The 20,453-nt window shown below is 37.7% G+C and overlaps 2 protein-coding genes across 2 annotated transcripts; both read right to left on the bottom strand.

The window, feature by feature from the left end:
• Nucleotides 1-132: 132 nt before the first annotated feature.
• On the bottom strand, nt 133-10,743 carry LOC133955152 (adhesion G-protein coupled receptor G5-like). Its single transcript, XM_062389840.1, has 13 exons — nt 10,606-10,743; nt 8,920-9,135; nt 8,507-8,675; nt 6,864-7,026; nt 6,540-6,662; nt 6,317-6,430; nt 5,894-5,930; nt 5,496-5,593; nt 5,260-5,378; nt 4,571-4,839; nt 2,791-2,896; nt 1,890-2,188; nt 133-1,743 (listed from the first exon to the last, which is right to left on the bottom strand). The coding sequence occupies exons 1-13, from the start codon at nt 10,721-10,723 to the stop codon at nt 1,631-1,633; spliced, it is 1,944 nt and encodes a 647-aa protein (XP_062245824.1). The 5' UTR covers nt 10,724-10,743; the 3' UTR covers nt 133-1,630.
• Nucleotides 10,744-11,100: 357 nt separating this feature from the next.
• LOC133955161 (adhesion G-protein coupled receptor G1-like) lies at nt 11,101-19,495 on the bottom strand. Its single transcript, XM_062389852.1, has 13 exons — nt 19,348-19,495; nt 19,216-19,282; nt 18,910-19,051; nt 18,242-18,361; nt 16,576-16,701; nt 16,368-16,413; nt 16,142-16,236; nt 14,608-14,723; nt 14,063-14,331; nt 13,505-13,601; nt 13,069-13,198; nt 11,970-12,126; nt 11,101-11,661 (listed from the first exon to the last, which is right to left on the bottom strand). The coding sequence occupies exons 2-13, from the start codon at nt 19,266-19,268 to the stop codon at nt 11,573-11,575; spliced, it is 1,440 nt and encodes a 479-aa protein (XP_062245836.1). The 5' UTR covers nt 19,269-19,282; nt 19,348-19,495; the 3' UTR covers nt 11,101-11,572.
• Between the last annotated feature and the right edge of the window lie 958 nt (nt 19,496-20,453).

Below are 20,453 nucleotides of genomic sequence, written 5' to 3'. Positions count from 1 at the left end.
GTAATCTAATCGTTGTGAGCTGCTGATGTTGAGGTAATTTATTGTTTCTACTCATAGATAAGTGGTGGATCAGCATGCGAAAGAAGGTAATTCTCCACCATTGCAATTTTGTATGTCTGTATTGTAAAATGACAAAATCTCCAACATTGGCAGTCCCTTGAGAAAGAGGAAGTTTTTACTACGCAATAAATAAGAAACAGGCCGGACGTCATTGCCAACAGGTACCGAAACTCAGAAGTGCAGCACACAATGTTTTACAAAGTTGGCAACCCACATTAACAATGCAAATGCACACTTGGCTTACTCGTGAATTCTTCTGTGGGGATTTTAATGCAAATAAAATTCAGTAGAATCAACATCACAACATACATAAGTGTAGTTTTTCCCCTTTTTAAACAAATTGTTCTACACATTTTTACAAGACTATATAACATGTATTATTCCAGTATTGACAATTATTCAGTTGTTAATATGATTTCCTTCGATTGACACTTGATCAGTCTCACATATTTATTATTGAAAACTGCCATCAACTACACAATGATTTAAATCAGTTTATCAGTTTGTAGAATTAAGTGACATCTAGTGTTGGAGTTTCATGTTGCAGCTGAACACCTCTCCCCTCACCATCCTCCTCCAAACATGAAAAGGAACCATGTCGGAGTCTTCAATTGTATTAAAAACTAAATAAGTGTTTAGTTTGTCCAGTCTGGGCTACTATATAAAACATGATGGCCTCGATGTAGATATAAAGTATTTAAATATAAAGGGCCCATTCCATAGCAAAGAAAACAACAATTCGTACAATTTAGATGAACACACTAGTAGAAACATCAATAGGATTATTTTGAAATTGAATTCCTGCCAATAGATCCATTTCACCTGAACCTTACACACTGAACCTTTAAAGTAGGTGCATGGAGGAAACATTTTATATGGTGCTTTACGAGTAAGGTAAGTAAAAACAAAATAAAAGAAAAAAACAGTCATTAAGGTCAGAGCTGGATTAAAATGAAGTAAATAAATGCACTTAAAAAGTTAGAAATGAATTCATCTGAGAAAACTATTTACAAGAGATTTCAAAGAGGATGAGGAGTTTGTCAGACAGGGAGGTTGTTCCAAACAGTGGAAATCCTGAGAAGAAAGGTCTGGTCACCCTCGGTCCTCAGCTGTGACTGAGGTATAGTGTTATAAATACATTTGTGTAAGTGCCTTCTGAAAACAACAACTGGACAACTGTGTTGAATATGAATATTTAAGGTGTGATCATTGACAAACATGACACCATGGCTTAACTTTAAAGTGTGGGTAGTGAATGTCACGGCCAATAGCCTTGACCTTAGTCTTGTCAATATCTAACTGGAAGAAATGTTGAGCCTTCCAGCATTTTAAGTCAAAAAATCAACTTGATCAGAGTATCTCAAAAGAGATATAAAAACAGTTGTGTGTCATCTGCATGTGAATGGAAGCTTACATCGTGCTTGTGAATTTACAGGGTTAATATATATAAAAAAAAATGTATACAGAAGAGGTCCAAGGACAGAAGGTTACATGGAAGGGTACAATTAGGGAAGTCACAATCACAGGGTAGGTTTTATCATACAGACAAATGCAGGCAATGAAAGGGGGTCTAATCCGATTTGATCCCTGAGGTGTTGACAGTAGCAGAGGTCATCTTGTCCTCCATTACTTGCTTCCTCTGCTTCTTTGCGGACAGACAGATCCATAAGAAGATAAAGAAACCTTGACAAAGAGACACAAACGGTGGGTTTAAATGCTGCTTCACACCAGGTCCATATATTCCTAATACAGTTGAATAGCATGTATACAGTTCAAACACCCTCTGAAAGAAATGCTGTTCAAACCAAAGAACACAGATACAAACTGACCTTGTGTGGAGTTCAGGATGCAGAAGAGGTAGAGGATGGGGTAGTTGACGTATCCTGAGCCCAGAAAGGCCAGGCCCCAGGTGGTCCCCAGCAGGCAGGTGAGACCCATCACAGTGAAGCCATTCTTGCAGGTATCTAGGTCTCTCCCTGCATTTCCCCCAGTCTTTGTTCCAAGCCTTGGCTGTAACTTACAGATCCTTGAGGCCACTGTTATCAGTATGCCAGAATTGAAGATGAATGTGAGGGTGAAATATGCCAGATTCAAGGAATAGAAGAAGGAGTCATCTGTGATCCAGCAGCTGTGGGGAAAACAAGTAACCCACAGGTCATTTTATTGCCTCATTATATAGCAGAGAAGACAGATAATCGGTGGATATACGGGGAACATTCATAAAGTAAAATTTTAAGAAATTTTGATTTTCTTATAATTTACATTATTCAACAGAAGCAATTAAGTTACATTATGCAATTGCCTTTCTATATAACAATGATGTAATTTAAATCCTTAAATTTCAATGTCACAGGCATCAGCTTTATTTCATTGACATAAACTAGACTTTATGTAACCATGTGTAACATAAAACACTTAAAACCTTTTTCATATGAAATTTTATAAAAGACATACATACTTATATGTTTAGTGTGTTTTATGAGCATTTATACAGCATATTTCATATAAATCAGAGAATATCTTTAATAGTTGTCTTGACTGAATTAAATGTTTGTTATATTCAGAACAACATTATAAATAAATTATACAAAATAAACGTATATTTTCTAAGATATGCTAAATATGTATTAAAATAGCCTGATGTTTAGTTGTCAGTTTTTTTAGATCGATTTGGTCAAATATAGACTATGATAAGACTATAATGTCAAAAACAATTGACCATATACTCACATGGCATTGGTTTGGTTTGTATCGGCCATGCTCATTTGTGTAACTCCATAAAACTGTTTGACGTCCTTCACTGCCAACGATACTGCCACAATTACACCAGGGATCCCTGATAATTAAACACACACACACACACACACCTGCTATTTGGGAATTTAAGGCAGAAAATTATGAATCCCAAAATATTGCTAGTGCACTCTAAAATCCAATAAGTTGCATTTACTGTTAAAAAATGGCAAATTAAGTCAACTTAAGCTGGTGACATCAATTCACATCTAAACTGCTTAATGTATTTTAAAGGTTAAGTGCGTAAGATATTGGTGTAAGGGATATATTGGCATATATTGAATATAAAATAATCCTAGTGATGTTTCTTACTAGTATTTCATCTAATTTGTACTACTTGTTGTTATCTTCGCTCTAGAATGGCCTTTATATTTAAGTACTTTATATTTACATCAGAAACGGGGCCTCTCTATGGAGGCTGCCATGTTTTTTACAGTAGCCCACACAGAACAAATTAACACCTTTTGAGTTTTTATGTCAACTGAAGGCGACCACAGGTTCTCTCTCATGTGTGGAAGGGGAGGTTGAAGTGGGGGGAATTCAGCTGCAATCTGCAACTTCACCACTAGATGTCACTAATCCTACACAATCAACCTTTAAGTTGTTGACATCAATAAAGTGGACAGGAACTCAATAAAAATCAGTATTGTTATATACTGTGCTGTGTCTAGAGAAAGAAAGTAATAACAGTTTTTTATTAAATATGCCTTATATACTGCTCCAAGTAATTAACAGTGCTCTAATGTCCTGAAATGATATATAGGGAGGATTAAAAAAAGGTACAGCTTTTCTTATTTTGTAAAACAAGGCATCGAACAACCAACAATACAATTGTGCCCATCATCTCCAATCTAACACCAGGTTCAGCACCTCTCGTCAAAAAGAGATTCTGTGAGTTTACTCATAAAAAGTTAATTTTTTTTACTGTGTCATGTGTCTGGGGTTTCCTGTTAGCATTCTCAGTTAAGGTCGGTGCATGCTTCTGCGTTTTCAGAGACACACAAGGACACGCAAGCGCAAGAGCCCCTTGCGTGCCCCTTGCATGCTTGCGTACCCCTTCTTGTGTGCTTCGCCCAATTTTTGTAACTATACGACAAAGCTACACAAGCCTCTCGCAACCCGCAAGGCTGTGATAGGTCTGCTGACTACATCCTTTCCAGAGTCACATTTCCGGTTTGATGCCCCATAATACCAGCAGAAACCACGGAAGAATTAGAAGAACGAATATGGACCAAATAGAAAAGCGTTTGGCAGAAGAGATCCGAAAGTATAACCACTTGTATAACCCGTCATTGACGGAATACAAGGACGCGCACATGGCATGCAATTCCTGGAAGGAGATCTCGGATAACGTCGTTTTGCAGGTCGACGAGTCTACGAAGCTGTGGAGGAAGATCGGGGACAAATTTGTCCGCCAGAAAAAGGCTATAAGGAGCAGCAGTGGCGATGTGAATAAACAGTCGACGATGACTGCCACACACAAAGAAGCCGTCTCTAAGGTCGTTTTCAACTAAAAACGTAACTCCACCTAGTGTTCTGGCGGTGAATTGCTTTGCAACACGCGCAACCCTTGGAAAACCATAAATTTAAACGAGTCCGTCGACACAACTGCGTTAAAAGCCGCAGCCGCAGTTGCAGAACCATGCGCTGGCCTTGAGACTGTTGTCACAATGTTGTCATCACAGCAAATCCACATAGGCGCTCAAGCAATACTCACCCCATCCAAGTAGGGACAGCTTGACCAGGTAGTGTTTGTAGTAGGTGTTAAACACCTTTATTAGCATGAGATAGAGGTGAAGTGCCTCGATAGCCATCCAGGTGAAACAGCAGAGCAGGGAGTAATGCATGAAAGCTGCAACAAACACGCACACCCCGTCTACCCCCACCTTGGCCCCCCACTCAGTCAGCAGGAAGGTTGAATTGAGAAGAAATAAGGCTCCGCTCAGAGATACATGAATAGAAATGGAAAAATCCATTTTTTGGTTTCTGAGGAAGAGAGAGAAGTAGATCAGTAGTAATCTACATATCTACAGGAGCAGGTTAGATGGTGGCTGCCGGTAATCAGACAGGATTCTGGATGTCGTTTCTTGATATGTGACAGCAGTGTTGTGTTGCCACTGTAATGTGACTGTAAGCCAGTGTTGTGTTGTAAAATAAAATAAAGCTGAATCCTCAGAGAATGTGACTTGGATTAAAAAATTTTGTTTTATGATCCTGTAAGGAGAATGTGTTCAAATACTTCATGGGACATAGTGGTAATGGTAACACAGATAACCACTCATTACAACTGTGGAGAGTAGAAAATCCTCATACAGAAATACAAATGAAGAAGCTGTATTAGTGTGGTGTTCTTAATAAAGTGTTTTGGGGATGTGTATTTGCATAAACTGAAAAGAATAGACCTACCTACTAAAGACGTACCACAGAATGGACAAAGCAGTGAAGAAGGCAGACAGGCCGCAGCCTATGTAACTGATGTTTGAGAGAATTTTCCAGTGGACCTCTGCAAGTTGTTTCGGTCTTGTCTAAAGAAAAAAATGGGAAAGTGATGATCCACTCGCAAGTTACAGGCTAACATATAGAACCAAGTTAGGGATTTAAGATTTATATACCAGGAACGTCAAATTAAGTGAGTCTCTTACCAGAAGGACGGCAAAGGCTGTTGCATGGTTGCAGCTGCAAATAATGTAACTTTGGTTGTTCCTGACAGTCTGACATCCATCTGTTTTCCACAGCCAAGCTGTGCACAAGAAAAATACATTTAGCTCAATAGGTCAACATCTGTTGTTAGACAATACAATCCCATTAAAGGGCATACAAAAAAACCACCTTTTGTCAATTAAAGTATATTCATTAAACCTCTCTCTATAAATGCTATTTTAGTATTTTATTTTTACATTCAATTACAACTTTGATGTGTGTTGTATAAAACTGTAATCTTAAAGGCATTCATTGCATATTGCTGTTGGTAAATCCTAAATACTGACCAAATTCCAGTGCTTTACTTTGAATTTATAAGCAAAAAGTATCATACACTCACCTTGTTCATCCAAATAGTGACACAGTAGGGTGTCATTCTGTAAAAATACAAACATATAGAGCTACCTTGAAGTTCACATTCTTTATAAAGACCATTCAACAAGTTTAACCAACACATTAAACAAAATACTGAATAACCCAAGAGCTACAATGCAGGGATCAAATCCTGTGAAAGTCTTTTTGTATTTTCATTACTTTTAAAAACCAAAGTGTTCTGTGTCACGCTAGTAAGTTTAAACCAAGTTACTAGAATACAAAAGAAAGGTAGAAAACACCACTTAATTTTCAGCAAATTTCAAATCAAGTCAAATCAGTCTTATTAGTTACGTTCATATCCTCAAAGTCTGTACAGCAAATAAATACGTGTTTGTAGGACCACAGTTGACCATCAAACTATAAATTAAACATAAACACATAGACTTACTGTGTCTGCAGCGGCTCTGAAAGTCATATTGATTGGCACAGGCAGATTCTGTAAGCGTCGTCCACCCAGTAGTTCAATCCTGAGAACCATCGATGAGAACTCCTCCTGTTCAAGCTAAAGAGAAGGAAACACAACTGTCTATATATAATATATGATAAAGATAATTGTGTCAGGATAAACGAAGCAGGAGAAAATATTTATATATATATATATATATATATACTTTGAACGAGCCGTGCTGCATGTAGCTGACCAAACCAATAATCCTCTCCTCATCTTGGATGGATTGTAGGCTACCCACAGGCATACAAATCTCAGGGACAGGTGACACCATCTGAGGCGACAGCTAAAGGTATATGTAAGAAGAAGATGATCAAGCAACATACAAAAGAACTCATCAAGCAAACCACAACATTGGTCTACTAGGTTTGTTTTAACAGGCTAATAATGTAACAAAGAAGCTAACGTATTCGCCGAATTCATGCTATCTTAATGAGGATTGTTCCCTCTGCACTCATCAGCGCCACCTTGATCACAGCTTGTGTACCTGTGGAGCTTCCAGCCGGATCCAGCTGTCTCCAGAGGAGCTGAGGCTAGCCGCACTGATATTCAACACATCCAGGGAAAAGGCGGTCAGGTTGTAAAGTATGGAGCCCTCAGTCTCAAACTTGGATGCTTTGATGATGTTGTGGATTATTTGTTTTTCCGCTCTGCAACCAAGAATGAATGAATGATAGATAAGCCGCTTTCAGACATGACCAAACTTTCTCAGTTTGGATTTTTCACACCCTCAACGCAGCGGGAGGTTCTTAGCTCAGACGAGTTCACAACAGCAACAAACCTCCACAGGATTCACAAGAGGGGTAGAGCAGCAGGCAAAGGCAGAATGTAGAGTGTTCCGCTTCATATATCCCATGTTTTTCTTTATCTCTTTTCTGCTTATCTTTGTCTGTGTCTTCTACGTGTGTAACCCTGCTGATTTATTTTTTATCTTTTTTTTATTTCTTGAATTTTGCGTCTGTGTTAGAAGCATAATCCATCCCTCTACTGGCTCGTATTCAATCCGGAGGATCTCCTGCTGTGTTCTCACATCGACCACTGCAGACTTTCTGCAGACTTTGTACCAGGGTTCCAGGCGGAGAAAGTCAGCAGAAACTCCACAGGCTCTCACTTGGACATTTGCATTCAAACATACAATAACTCTGGAGACTGCGCTCAGTGAATGTCTGAAAGCAGATACAGCTTGCGCGTGGTTTATCTGTTGGCATGTATTGGCAAGTTGCTCTTAACCTTTCATAGCCAACTGGTGGTGGTCATAAACTGAGACATGACATGTTAACCTGATGATGGTAGAATTTACCCTCAGGGGGTCATGAATGTGTGCACCAAATTTCATGGCAATGAATCCCGATGTGGTTGAGACATTTCATTAACAACCACAAATGTCAACCTCGCGTTGATGCAAGACAAAATAGTCAAAGCAACAAAGTCAATGGGAAAAAGATTAAGCCTCTGGGAGCCGTGAATGTTAAAACCTGATTTTGTGTCAAGTTATCCAATAGTTCGCCAAGATTCCAATCAACTCTGTTAATATGGCACTAAAGTATTGAATCGTGAATCTATTTGTTGAGTTATTTCAATCTGGACCACGTGTTGGACTGACTGTCCAACATAGAGCATATGAGGCTGTGATCCAGGTTTAAATGTTATATAAACATAGGGAATTTGATTAGCCTTTTTGATTTCACAGGTCCCTAACTGATCAGCCACTGCTAAGGTAATCCTGCCGAGGATATTCTGCTGTGTTCTCTCACAAGGACTCATTCTGACATTCTTTGGAGCTGTTGCTGAAGGGGTCTGGCTGGAAAAAAGCTTGGGACAGTCCAGGATATCTCACTCACACACTTGCATGTCTGAAAGCAGCTTTAAAATCATATAAGTTATTGTAAGAAATAATGTTAGCTTTTCGTGTTTATACAACTACAACACCTGGATCACAGCGGTACAACATTATTCTGTTGTACTGCTGCTTGCTTCCCAGTTTCCCGCTCTGAGCCTAATGTCAGAGGGAAATGGTTTGAATATGTAACACGTGCTTTCCCTAGGGGCCATGACTCTCGCAGGGCTAAAAACAATACAGAAAAAATATGAACGAATGAAAGAGTCTATTCTTTTCAGCATTACACTTACGTTATGAAGGCCATCTTAACTTCTTTACTATTGTCGAACAGAACTGGACAGGAATCTCTGATGTATACGAGTTGCATCATTTCCTTCTGATAGGAGCTGGGAGTATGCAGAGTGCCAATCAATGGCACGATATCGCTCTCATTGCACAAGTATCGTGTACAGTTGCTGTCTGTGAAGAAATACAAGATTCACACATTAGATGCACACATAAAATCACACTGTGCAGATTTCCATCAATTTGATTCAGCTGATGTATCGGTGAACACTTTCTGACTCCATCAGAGATACATGTGTGTGTGTGTGTATGTGTGTGTGCTCGTGTGTTTGCACCTCATACTGTACGTGGCAGTGCTGCCCACCCTTTAACAGCTCTATACAGAGTCAGCAGTCTTCTCTAGAGCCAGTTTACTTACACTGTTGTATGATGTAATCAACCTTGAAAGGGTATTTTTTCACTGTGGCTTCCAAGCAAACAGACGATCCATTGAACGATGTCGTGTTGAACGTGCATACAAAGATGCATCCATCAGCACCCACGCTGCATTTCACATTACTGGACCGGTCAACAACGATTGTAGCGTTTGTTACGGTGATGTCCATGTTGTAAACGTTTGTAATGTTGATGCAAACTAAACAGAACAGAGAGACAAAAACAGAACACAAATACCACAAAGGACAGTGTGACGCAGGAAATAACATATTTAATGATTTAGTGGCTGCTTCATTGTGTGGTAAAATGTTATGCCCAAACACACACATATTAAAGCCTTTTCAGATATCCATGTAGCGCGTTTGTCTATTTGCAGCGCGTTTATGTAATGTGTTGTGTTGTGTTGTGAAATTGATGAAGATGTTTTCTTACTTTGCTTGTGTTTTGTCAACTTGCATGTGTTTTCTTAAGTTGCTGTTCGTTGAGCTCTCAGGGCCACCGTTATTTGTCGATATTTTGGTTAATGTTAGTTCTGTGAAATGAATGTGTTAATTTGAGCCATAATGTTATGTGCTTATGGTAGTTCTCTTAACCCTTATTTTTTGTGTATAACCTATTTAGAGTTTCTCAGTGTTGCCAGTAGGAGGCAGTGTGGTGCTGTGCTTCTCTCACGGATTTTACGTTCACTTCCTAATTCTACTGAGCAAAGCTGCACTGGTCAGAAGCACCTGCCGTCTGTCTCATTATTTTTCCTGTTTATACAGGTTGGTGCTGTGTTAAATGTCAATAATGTCATACATTTGTGAGATTGATTGTGTGAGAATATTTGTCGTGTATATGTGGTTTGATGATGGTTTTCTGGTTATACAAGTTGGTAACAAAACAAACATATACTCTGTAAAAAAGTTGTTGAAGTCTTGGGTTTTGTATTGTTAATATACATCGTAGCATTGTGTTAATTTATTTTGTATATTTTCAGTATTACACTGCTTTATTTGCACCATATAGGTGAGATTAAAATAGGGAAATATTTCCAGGTAATGTGTATTCGTCAACAGTTGTGAACATTTAGAATAACACAGTTAATAGGCTGAACGAGAATGTCAGTGATATAATATCACACCCAAATTCACTGAATAGAGAAGTTGAGAATGTGGGTTTTGTTTTGAGCTGTTAGAAAGAAGGGTAGAGACAGAGTTAAATATATATTTGTGTATTTGTAATGTTAAGATAACATTTGAATACATAATTATATTGAATGCAAAATTATTATTTGAATATTTGTGAATAAATTCTACTGAGCGAAGCTGCACTGCACAGAAGCACCTGCCGTCTGTTTCATTCTTTCTGCTGTAAACAGGAATCTTATCTGATTATGGAATCTCAACACGAGAGTAACATTTGCAATTTGGTAAAGATCCAGTCGAAAATCCAAATCTTATGAATACAAATCCGGTTTCAAGAGGGGACCGTGCGGCCTTCATTGAGATATGTTCCAGACTGATTGCTATTCAAGTTAAACTTTATTAGTTCCATGTCCACAATTCGTACAAGTTTGTAGCAAGTAAAAACATTTGTTTCCCCAAAAATATAAATCAATAAATAATATACATTTCTGTAAATTGTTAACAGATGTATTACTTTCTATTAGACAAGCAAGGATTCTTACCTTGATCAGCCAGTGAGTTTGGAAGCAGCAGTATCAGTAGTAAGGGAACCATTGTGCTTCCTCTGAATGTTGGATTAATGCAATGAATGAAAGTCTCACAGTTTACATTTGAACCCATTATCTGTTAAACTAATTACAATGATCACATTATCTGTGTAGAGTCATTAAACCAAAATATTTGACAGTTAATTTCACACTAGAATCCCATTAATGCCTCATGTTAGTTATAATAAAAGACTTACATGAACACTGAGTTGACACAGAGTCGTCCTCTCCTTACATCTGAAGTGAACAGGGTGAACCTGACAAACCTTATCAAGTGATACTCATGACCTCATGCTTTACATAAAATACAATAGTGCATGTGATCGCCGTGCTGGAGCTATATGCAATATTCATTTATGAGGGCAACAATGTCACTGTAGGTGAGTTTGTAAAATGCTCTACTTCAACAGAAATATATGTAAAAAGACATGATGAAGCTCTTGTTAAATATCAGATTTGTTGAAAGCTTTTAATCAATTTGTAATGTTTGAAAGTGACATGGAAACTGCATGAAGATATACACTGTCATTGCAAGAGATATATTTATAGAAACCCAACCGTTCCCACAACAAGCAAGCATTGGCACTTCCTTTTAGTTGTACATCTTATTAACTTCTTTACTTCAAACTGTTTTGCCCAATGGATGGCTAAGTAAACACCTCACCATAGAGTATAAGCACAACAGGGTATGTTAATGACAAAGCTTTAAAACTGTATGGAAACTGAGATATTGAATTTCATAATTAAACATCAAATCACTTACATGAGTGGATTTCAGTATGTACATTTGTTAAATTATTTCAGTATTACACACAGACACACACACGCACACACACACACACACACACACACACAAACACACACACATACACACACGCACAAACACACACACCCCACACACATCTTGCTATATCCTTCGGCCTTAGCTTTTGGTGCTTTGTGTTACGCTCACAGTCGCTGACTTTCTGTGCTTTCTCAAAGACATCACAGACCACAGGAAGATGAAGACACCTGTGTGAGTCAAAGGAGGGGAAGAGAAGTAAAGTATTAGAGCAGGCACAAGAAGAGATGACACAGGTATGATGCAAATCATTCAAATGTGCCAATGATAAACATCTAACTGTTGCACGTCAGTCCAGTTTCCACAGCAAGTAAAATCAACATGAATTCATTACAATGCAGGTGTGACTTCTGGTGAACTTTTTCCTTTTTCCTGTAATAACATCAGTTTGCAAGTGTTAATGTCAACATTGCATGGTCTGTCATATTTGCAGTAACATCACCCTGTAATCGAGCATGTGGACAGTGGATGTGCTGACCTTGCAGTGAGTTCAGGATGCAGAAGAGGTAGAGGCCAGGGACCGTCAGGGAGCCAAATGAAAATAAGACCAGGCCCCAGGTGAGGCCGAGCAGAGTGGTGACACCCAGCAGGGTACAGGTGTCTCGCTTGGCTCTGTCAAAGTCAATCGTCCCAAACTGTCAGTTAATAAAAGATCAGAAAACACCAGTTAGAGACCATGAAATGTTTGTTGTCTGGCAGATTGAACCATTAAAAACTGAGAATAATCAGATAATAATAAATACATTTTAAGAGTGACAGTTGTGATTTAAATGTAACATATTCAATCAACCTAACATGAATTTAAGGTTGTCGCAACAGCAAAGCTTGAACAACCTGATGTATGTATATTGATTAAAAAGGATATTGATCATTTATTTAGACACATTTACATACGTATGTAAGACCTATTTTTGACATAGGTATTCAGACCCTTTACTCAGTAATTGGTTGAAGCAGCTCTGGCAGTGATTAGAGCACAGAGTATTTTTCTACGTGACCTGACCAGCTTTGCACATGTGGATTTAGAGCTTTCACTCAACCCTGACCAGTCTCTGTCCCTGCCTCTAAAAACAGCATGATGCTGCCACCACCATGCTCTCCTGTTTGGATGGTATTGGAAAGGTGAAGTAGTGCCTGGTTACCTCCATATATGCCAATTAGAACCAAGGCCAAACAGTTCAAGCTTGGTGTGATCAGACCAGAGAATCTCACATTCTGGACTTTCATGTCTCATGTGAAGGAGATGCTTCTGTCAGGCTTCTGTCACGTAAGACCAGTGGAGCTCAGCCAGATTGACCATCGGGTTCGTCGTATTAGAATCACAGAGGCTATTGAGAACCTCTATTGGAGCAGAATTGTTTTGCCTTCCCCAGATCTGTGTCTCCACAGAAGTGTCAAGGATCTGAATGTCAATATGATTTGAGGCTTTAGGATCATGAGGCTGCAACATAAAAGGGATTCACTGCATATGTTACCATATGTGGCGTTTTAATGCTCCCCTCAAAAGATAACATTTAAAAAGTCTAGTGAATAAATATGGCAGAAAAGTAAACGTAGAAGTGCAGATTGACCCGTACCTCTTTACTATGGTGGAGACTCACAACACGTCTGACTGTCAACCCAAACATGATCATGTTAAAGATGAACACCAAGCCAAATACTCCCATTGTAGTCACCACTTTTACTATGTCGTTGGCAATATAGCATCTGTGAAGAGAAGGAATATAATAGCAATTTTAGCTCATATGCTGAAAAATCTAATAATCTGTAATTTAAATGAGACTAAAGATTCAGGTGACTATAGATGTCACTAAATGCCATGAAATATACCCCTAGAGATTTTCTCTAGGGATATATTGAGCTGAGGGGGATGAGCTCTGACACACAAGTTTTGTACCCAGAAAAATTGAATTTCTGCTTCTGTTGTTAATTTGAATGTTAAACACACAGAAACTCTGTATGCAAATTATTATTCTAGATTACACATGCAAATGTGTCCCACTTCTCTCTTACATTGCAGTGCTGTTGGGTTTAGATGAGTTCAAAGCAACGTGACCATAGGCGTCTCTGTCTATGATGACCACCAGGGCCACAATGATTGCAGGAATACCTGCAGGTAACACAAAGATTAAAGGTTCAGTGTGCAGGATTTAGTGACATCTAGTGGTGGATTTGCATGTTGCAGCTGAATACCCCTCATCTCCCCCTCCCGTTCCAAACATGAAAGAGAGCCTGCAGCCTCCACTTGTTATACAAATTAAAAAGGTTGTATAGTTTGTCAAGTTATTTAAAAAAATATAGCAGCCTCCCTTAAGAGGACAAGCTCACATTGTAAATATAAAATATTTTAATATAAAGGCCTCATTCTAGGGTAAAATAACTAGAATTTGTACAATTTAGAAGAAATTCAGTAGTGAAAGCATTATCACATTTTTTCCAATAGAACCCTTCACCTAAATCGCACATATTGAACCTTTGAGAAATTAATTAATTCTTCCACTTAAATGTGCATTCCCCCAATTTTTTTTTAAACTGATGGTGTAGGTCCTGAGCCCTGGTAATTCTACTCACCCCAACCTACGAGAGCGAGTTTGAGCATGTATTTCTTGATATAGATATTGAAGACTTTGACTATGAGAAGGTAGATGTGGAAACCCTCCAAGGCCATCCAGCTGAATGTGGCCAGCAGGGAGTAATGAAGAAATAGAGCCATGTACAGGCAAAGCCCGGTGGAGGACTGTGCTGCCACTATATGACTGGGGAGGAAATGTAGGTTGAGCAAAATCAGCGCAATGGCCAGGTTGACATGGATCTTCATGGAGACATCTTCTCTGAGCTTTCTGTCAAACACAGGAGAAATTATCTGGGTTCAGCATTACCGTATATATAAACACGTCTGGCAACAAAATTCAGAAAGTGGTGAAAGAAAGGAATAGTGGAGATGAAGAAAAAGATTAACAGGGAGGGAGAGTATAGTGGAAGAACCTAAGACGTGTTGGAAGCAAGGACAGAGGAATGCAACTGTCACTCAAAACATGTAATAGGGAAGGATAGATTAAACGTAAGAAGGGATAAAGGACACTGAAACACGAGGAGATAAAGGAAGAGTAAATAACCTGTTTGTGATGAAGATTAAAACAGTGAAGACCAGGGCAATGACAGAAAGACTACAGCCAATCTGACTAATATATGTCAGGATCTCTTGGTCCAAGTCTGTAAGGGGAGCAGACACCTGTGGAGAAAATACACAGGAATTTTGACTTGCTGTATTTCTATTATTCCATTTAATCTGTCATGTAAATGAAGACACTCGATTTTGGATCAGATTATTCACCAAGGCGTACCGTTACTCAGTTAAATGATCTAAATACTGTATTGTATTTAAAGATTTTATATAATTGTTTAAGGTGTTTGCTTGTGTTTTTTTTACATTTTATCTTATATGCTGCTTTTTTTTTTATTCCAGTAACTTCCCATCACTAGGCATATTGGATATTAAGATTTACATACAAATTCTATCATGGCTTTTAAGTTACGTTTCCCACTTCCATCTGAAACATACATAACATTGGGAAAACCAACTCTTCTGCCACCTTGCATTTATATGAAATCTCAGGAATTTTCATATGGAATGCATGTAATATGAGGGAATGTGCTGTGTGTTTTTACTCATATATTCTGGGATTAATCTTAGATCACTGGAAATATGCCAAAAAAGAGATCAAAGTATGATAGTATAGATTTCGATTGACTTTTTTTTAGATTCAAAACTTTATATTCTCTATATATTTCCTGGACACCAGAGGTTTGAGTTACTTAATGACCAATCTGATCTTGATAGCAAATATGATGATTACAATTTCCTGTTTAAGGACATAATCTGTTTCTTCTCTTTTTGCTCATTATTTATTTCTTTTTAAATATCATAACCTCTATCAGAATTGCAAGTACCCCTTTTTGGTTTAGTATTAATAAGTGAAAAATAGCTATATGATCAATACAATGCATGGTAAATAACACTGTAAAGATTGCATAGGTAAACTTTGACATAGTGAGTAATTTGTGGATTTTGCTATCAATACTTAATTTGTTACATAAGTGATTAGTTCAATGCAAGATCACGAGTAATTAGGCTTTATAGTGTTGTATTTCTGCTTTTGTAGAAAAACTGTGTGGAACTTGATTCATCTTCTAACTCTTCCTTCCTCTAGTGCTGGAGTCAAGAATGACACTGTGGTAAGATTGAAATGCAAAATACTACAGAGAAATGGACGCTGTTAAGCTGTAGAACACAACAGAATTGATGACATAATAAACTGTATATTCTCTACAAAATCATCTTTATCACAGTGTGCACTAAAATGCAGATCATATAGTTTCACTTGGTATTGTTTTAGATGATGTAGGAGTCATGTCCCATGGTGGCTCATTATATACTCTATTTGTTCTTTTTTAGAGTACAACACTGTGGTTCAAGTTAAGTATCCTCTGTTGTGCCAAACGTTTGTGATTTCTCACCATGCTAGTTTTTAATAGTCAATTTACTGTATTTATTATATGTTTCACAATATATAATATGTAGAAATGTTTTGCTGCAGGAATGCAGCCACGACGAGGTACCAGTCACTTTGTTGTGAATGTCTCTCCTACCATGAGCACGCCGAAGTATGTGAGGTGATCACAGGAGCAGGTGATGTGTTCCTGACCACGCTCCCAAAGGGTTACACAGCCACTACTGCTATATGCTGCCAAGTCAAACAGAGACAGACCCACCCATTATGCATATGAAAAATTGTGTGTCAGCTCTACATATAACATGAAGAAATAATTGTCGGGTTGTTAATACTTATTTCTGATGTGATGCTTGTTTACTCACCACGTGTTGTGACATCGTAAAACACACACCTGGGGACTCGGGTCTCCTTTGAGGATGACAAACCAGGTTCACATTAGGTTAATAATGTCCACATTGATGCTTTTACTCATATACAAATATAAACAAATATATGCTGTATTTGATTATAGGCCAATGCAGCAGCCAGATCAAAGTAACTGAAATCTGTGAAATGAAGTTATATAGTTACATTTATGCCGATATTAAGATTCATGGTGATGTTGACCGGTTCCTGTAGTCCTGAAATCTTCTTATGACGCACACTCAGGCCAACCATTGTGTTCTTATACAGTTCATCTGAGGCTCCCGATGTCGTCTAAAGTACAACATACAGTCCATGAGTTTGACAGTTTATCACTACCCTGTGTCAGAGGGAAAAAGTCATCTTGTCACACTGTTTCATATCAGCTGTCATTCTAGGGAGAAGTTGTGGTTTACATTCACTGGTGCTAACAGATGTAGTACCTTTCCTGATCTTGTATTCAGTTACATTTTGCAAGTCACTGCAGCAGAGAAGAACAAAGAACAGTTGGTTCCCCTTACAAAAAAATCTATGACTGCATTAGGCGATATTGCAGCTTGTTACAAACTGACACCTCTTTCATGAAAGATGTGTCTGTGTGGTTGTTGGACAATTACGCAAAAATGTTGACTGAGCCATTCGCTTATTGAAAAAACTACCAACACTATATTTGTGATATCAAAATGGATTTCTCTTTGTTTTACAAAGCAGGTATAAGTATCCTAAGTGTCTGCAACATTATGTGGCGATATTTGGAATTATTATTAATTACAAAAATTAAATGAAATGATGAAACAAACTATCAACAACTGGGCAAAACAATTTAAAGCCTCTATTTAAAAACCGATATTGATTTTTCTAGATAATTGATGCTACCTAAATCTCGAACTGAAATAGAGGACCATACGTGACTTAAGTGTAAATAAATAAATAAATGTATAAATAAATACAGAAATAAATGAATAAATAAAAAAGGGAATAAATAAATAATTACAGAAATAAATAAATAAATAAATACAGAAATAAATACAGAAAAGTGTAAATAAATGTCTTAAATATATTTCCACATTTATTTATTTCCACATTTATTTATTTCCACATTTCTGTGTACGTATGCTAATTCGCTAAGTCATTAGCATACGGACTTCGCTAAGTCACCGTGAAGCAGCCGCTCAGTGAATTTGTAGAACAGTGGAAACACAGAGCTTCTCTGGTCACATCAGCTGCTTCATGGGCAGAGCAGAAGCTGCAGGTGGTTTGTACTGAGCTGGAGTTTCTGTTTCCTCCTCCTCTTGGCTCACTCATTGTGCACAGTACAACACCAGACGTGACGCTCACACTCAGAACTACTGACTCCTAAATCATCCCCAAAAAAATAACCTTAACTAACCCTCTGAACTTTACCTAGTTAATTTTAAGTGTGAACTGGCTCAACGCTGCAAACAGCTACTGAACACCAGTCATCATCGAGAGGCAGAAGTAGAAGGGCTGGATCATTACACTCCTGTGACCAATCCTGCATGAGACTGCGCCTAGGCCCGCCTTTCTAATTAGCATACGAACACAGAAATGTGGAAATAAATAAATATGTAAATGTGGACATTTATTTATACATTTCTGTTATTTATCACTGTTTTTATTTATTTGTGTATTTATTTATTCATTTCCTTTTTTATTTATTCATTTATTTGTTTATTTTGTATTTATTTATACATTTATTTATTTATTTATACTTAAGTCATGTATGGTCCTCCATAGAATATATAGTGTTAAATAGCAATTCAGATGCTTCTCTGCTACATTTTACATATGTTTGTGTATTTGTATCTCTGACCATATTTGTTTCCGGCCAGGTAAGCAGGCAAAATGCAATTGAGTTCTTTGGTCCAGCATCCAACTCTCTAGGCAGTTGAACATTCACTTGGGCGTTGGTGATATTCCCGTCTGACGATGACTATAAATCAGAAGCAAGGTGCCAAAAACAAGAAGAGAAATACATTTTTGTATGTATATGAAACTCATTCCGATACATTCATATACATTTGTATTTTACATCAACTAATGAAGTACACTACCTGATGGCTAAACACATAAAACCTTGTATCTGTTACAAAACAGGTATTTATATTAAACAATAATTTCCTAGAACCGGCTGAACTTCAGTAAAGTTGCACTAAATGCAAATGTCTGCATGCAAATATGCTCACAATGAGAGAAAATGGCTGATGTTGAGTATGGACACCACGTTAGTATTAGCAAGTCAATATGCAAAATGAAACATGATGGTATGAGACTTTTCGCTAGAAGCTTTAATCTCACGGTGGAATTACAGAGAGGAGTCATAGGATCACCAGAGAGCTACTCATCATTTAGAAAGCGCTAAAGTTAAAGAATTTCAGCACATTAAACGGTTGTTGAGATATTCCTCAAGAGGTACAAGCGGTAGACGTTGCCTTCTCTACATGGCTTAAAATCTCCAACTCAGACCGAACACATCTTTACCTCATTCTGGCTGGCTTGAATTTTCAGGCCTTCAAAGGGGCCATTTGGCTTCTGCAGGAGAAACACCGCATGTGGGAAATACATGTTCATATTTCTATCCACGTCGACTTCCTCAAGAAGGTCTTCCAAATCCAGCAAGGTCCTTGTGGAAATGGACAAGCAAAAATAACTCATAACACAAAATCTATTATTTTTTATTATTAAACCACAAACTGCCTTAATGTTAGATCTGAATATTATAAAAGAGTTCGAACAAATATTAAGAAAGACAACAAATATAATTTGATATATAATTTCAATAATTACTCAATTAGGTTGTAATTTCTTCCTCTTTTCAAAGTGTTGCTTAGATCCTCCATACAGAGTGCGAGATCTGAAATAAGAAACATTTGTTAATATTCCAAATATTAATGTGTGGGGGGGTTTATAGTGTTTTACCTTGAGTTTGGGGATTTGATCGACAACAATAAGCTTGAGGTGAGGTTCCAACTGTATTTTGTCGAGAGGATCTACATTTCCTGAGACCATAGCCTATTTTATGAGACACCAAATACAGGAGCAGCCACCAGAGGAGCCACCACTTTGTCCTGTGAAGTGGACAGAATTCATTTAAAAAGAAAGCCTGACTTTCGTCTTTCGACGGACATATGAAATTTAATAACACACAATCAAAGGGAACAATGACAAAACTTCACAGGTGATGTGCTTCAGCGATAGGCTCTCCTCAGAAATGCGTAAGAAGGGAATGCCATAATTCAACACTGCTGTACACCAGAACCAATGCAGAAGGATATTTTATTCAAGAATACTGCTGTGTCATGCATCAAATATATTACAGATAGTATTAGATTTAAATGTAGAATTAAAAGTAAGACAAGTATTGAAGCTTTGTTGCATGTCATGATAGAAAATAGATATTCCAACTGACTTTAATGTTGAATATATAAATAAATGCATTTAACCTTTATTGATCCTAACTTTGAACACATTACAAATAATTACAAAAGTCACTTCCACACAATTAGTTAAAGAACCATCACATATTCCTAAAGTCAGTGTCAGTATAGGAAGTTATGCCCTAAAGAGAATCAAAACGTAACTCACCTCTGCATGTTGCTGAGTTCCTGACGAAATAATTTAGTCTGAGGAGAAAAGCAGAACACAGATGGTGTGACAGTGAAACAAAACCAAGTGAGGAAACCTGCTCTCACCAAAGAGCATCATGGGAACTTAAAACAAACCATGCATGACATTCTGAAATAAAGAGAGGAAGCAGAAACAGACAGAGGGCGGACAAGAAGGTGTGTCTCTTGCCTATAAATCTACCATACATATTTTCTCACGTAAGGGACATAGCAAATATATTTTGTTTACATATTCAGCTCTAATTCACAGATTTGTTTAGATTCTAGTTTATCCTGAACTTAGAGTTAATTCCCTGATTTACACTGCACAGCACTTTATGTCACTAGTACAACCAGCAGAGGGAAGAAGAACATTACTAAATAATCAAGGCAATGTCAGTTGAATACAAGCATTTAATT

Source organism: Platichthys flesus, chromosome 1, assembly GCF_949316205.1.
Source record: "Platichthys flesus chromosome 1, fPlaFle2.1, whole genome shotgun sequence".
NCBI lineage: Eukaryota > Metazoa > Chordata > Actinopteri > Pleuronectiformes > Pleuronectidae > Platichthys > Platichthys flesus.
Note: the sequence above shows the minus strand (reverse complement) of the source record. Positions and strands in the feature narration are given on the sequence as shown.

Bases quoted from the DNA above. Each gene is read 5' to 3' on its own strand.
- LOC133955152 (XM_062389840.1), bottom strand. From the start codon at position 10,723: ATGGGTTCAAATGTAAACTGTGAGACTTTCATTCATTGCATTAATCCA. The intron at 8,676-8,919 runs GTAAGTAAACTG...ATTTCTTCACAG, and splicing joins TGATTACATCATACAACAGT to ACAGCAACTGTACACGATAC. The intron at 4,840-5,259 runs GTAGGTCTATTC...TCTCTTCCTCAG, and splicing joins CTGTGGTACGTCTTTAGTAG to AAACCAAAAAATGGATTTTT.
- LOC133955161 (XM_062389852.1), bottom strand. From the start codon at position 19,268: ATGGAGGATCTAAGCAACACTTTGAAAAGAGGAAGAAATTACAACCTA. The intron at 18,362-18,909 runs GTAAAGATGTGT...TCTGATTTATAG, and splicing joins TTCAAGCCAGCCAGAATGAG to TCATCGTCAGACGGGAATAT. The intron at 14,724-16,141 runs GTAGGAGAGACA...TTTTCTCCACAG, and splicing joins CATACTTCGGCGTGCTCATG to GTGTCTGCTCCCCTTACAGA.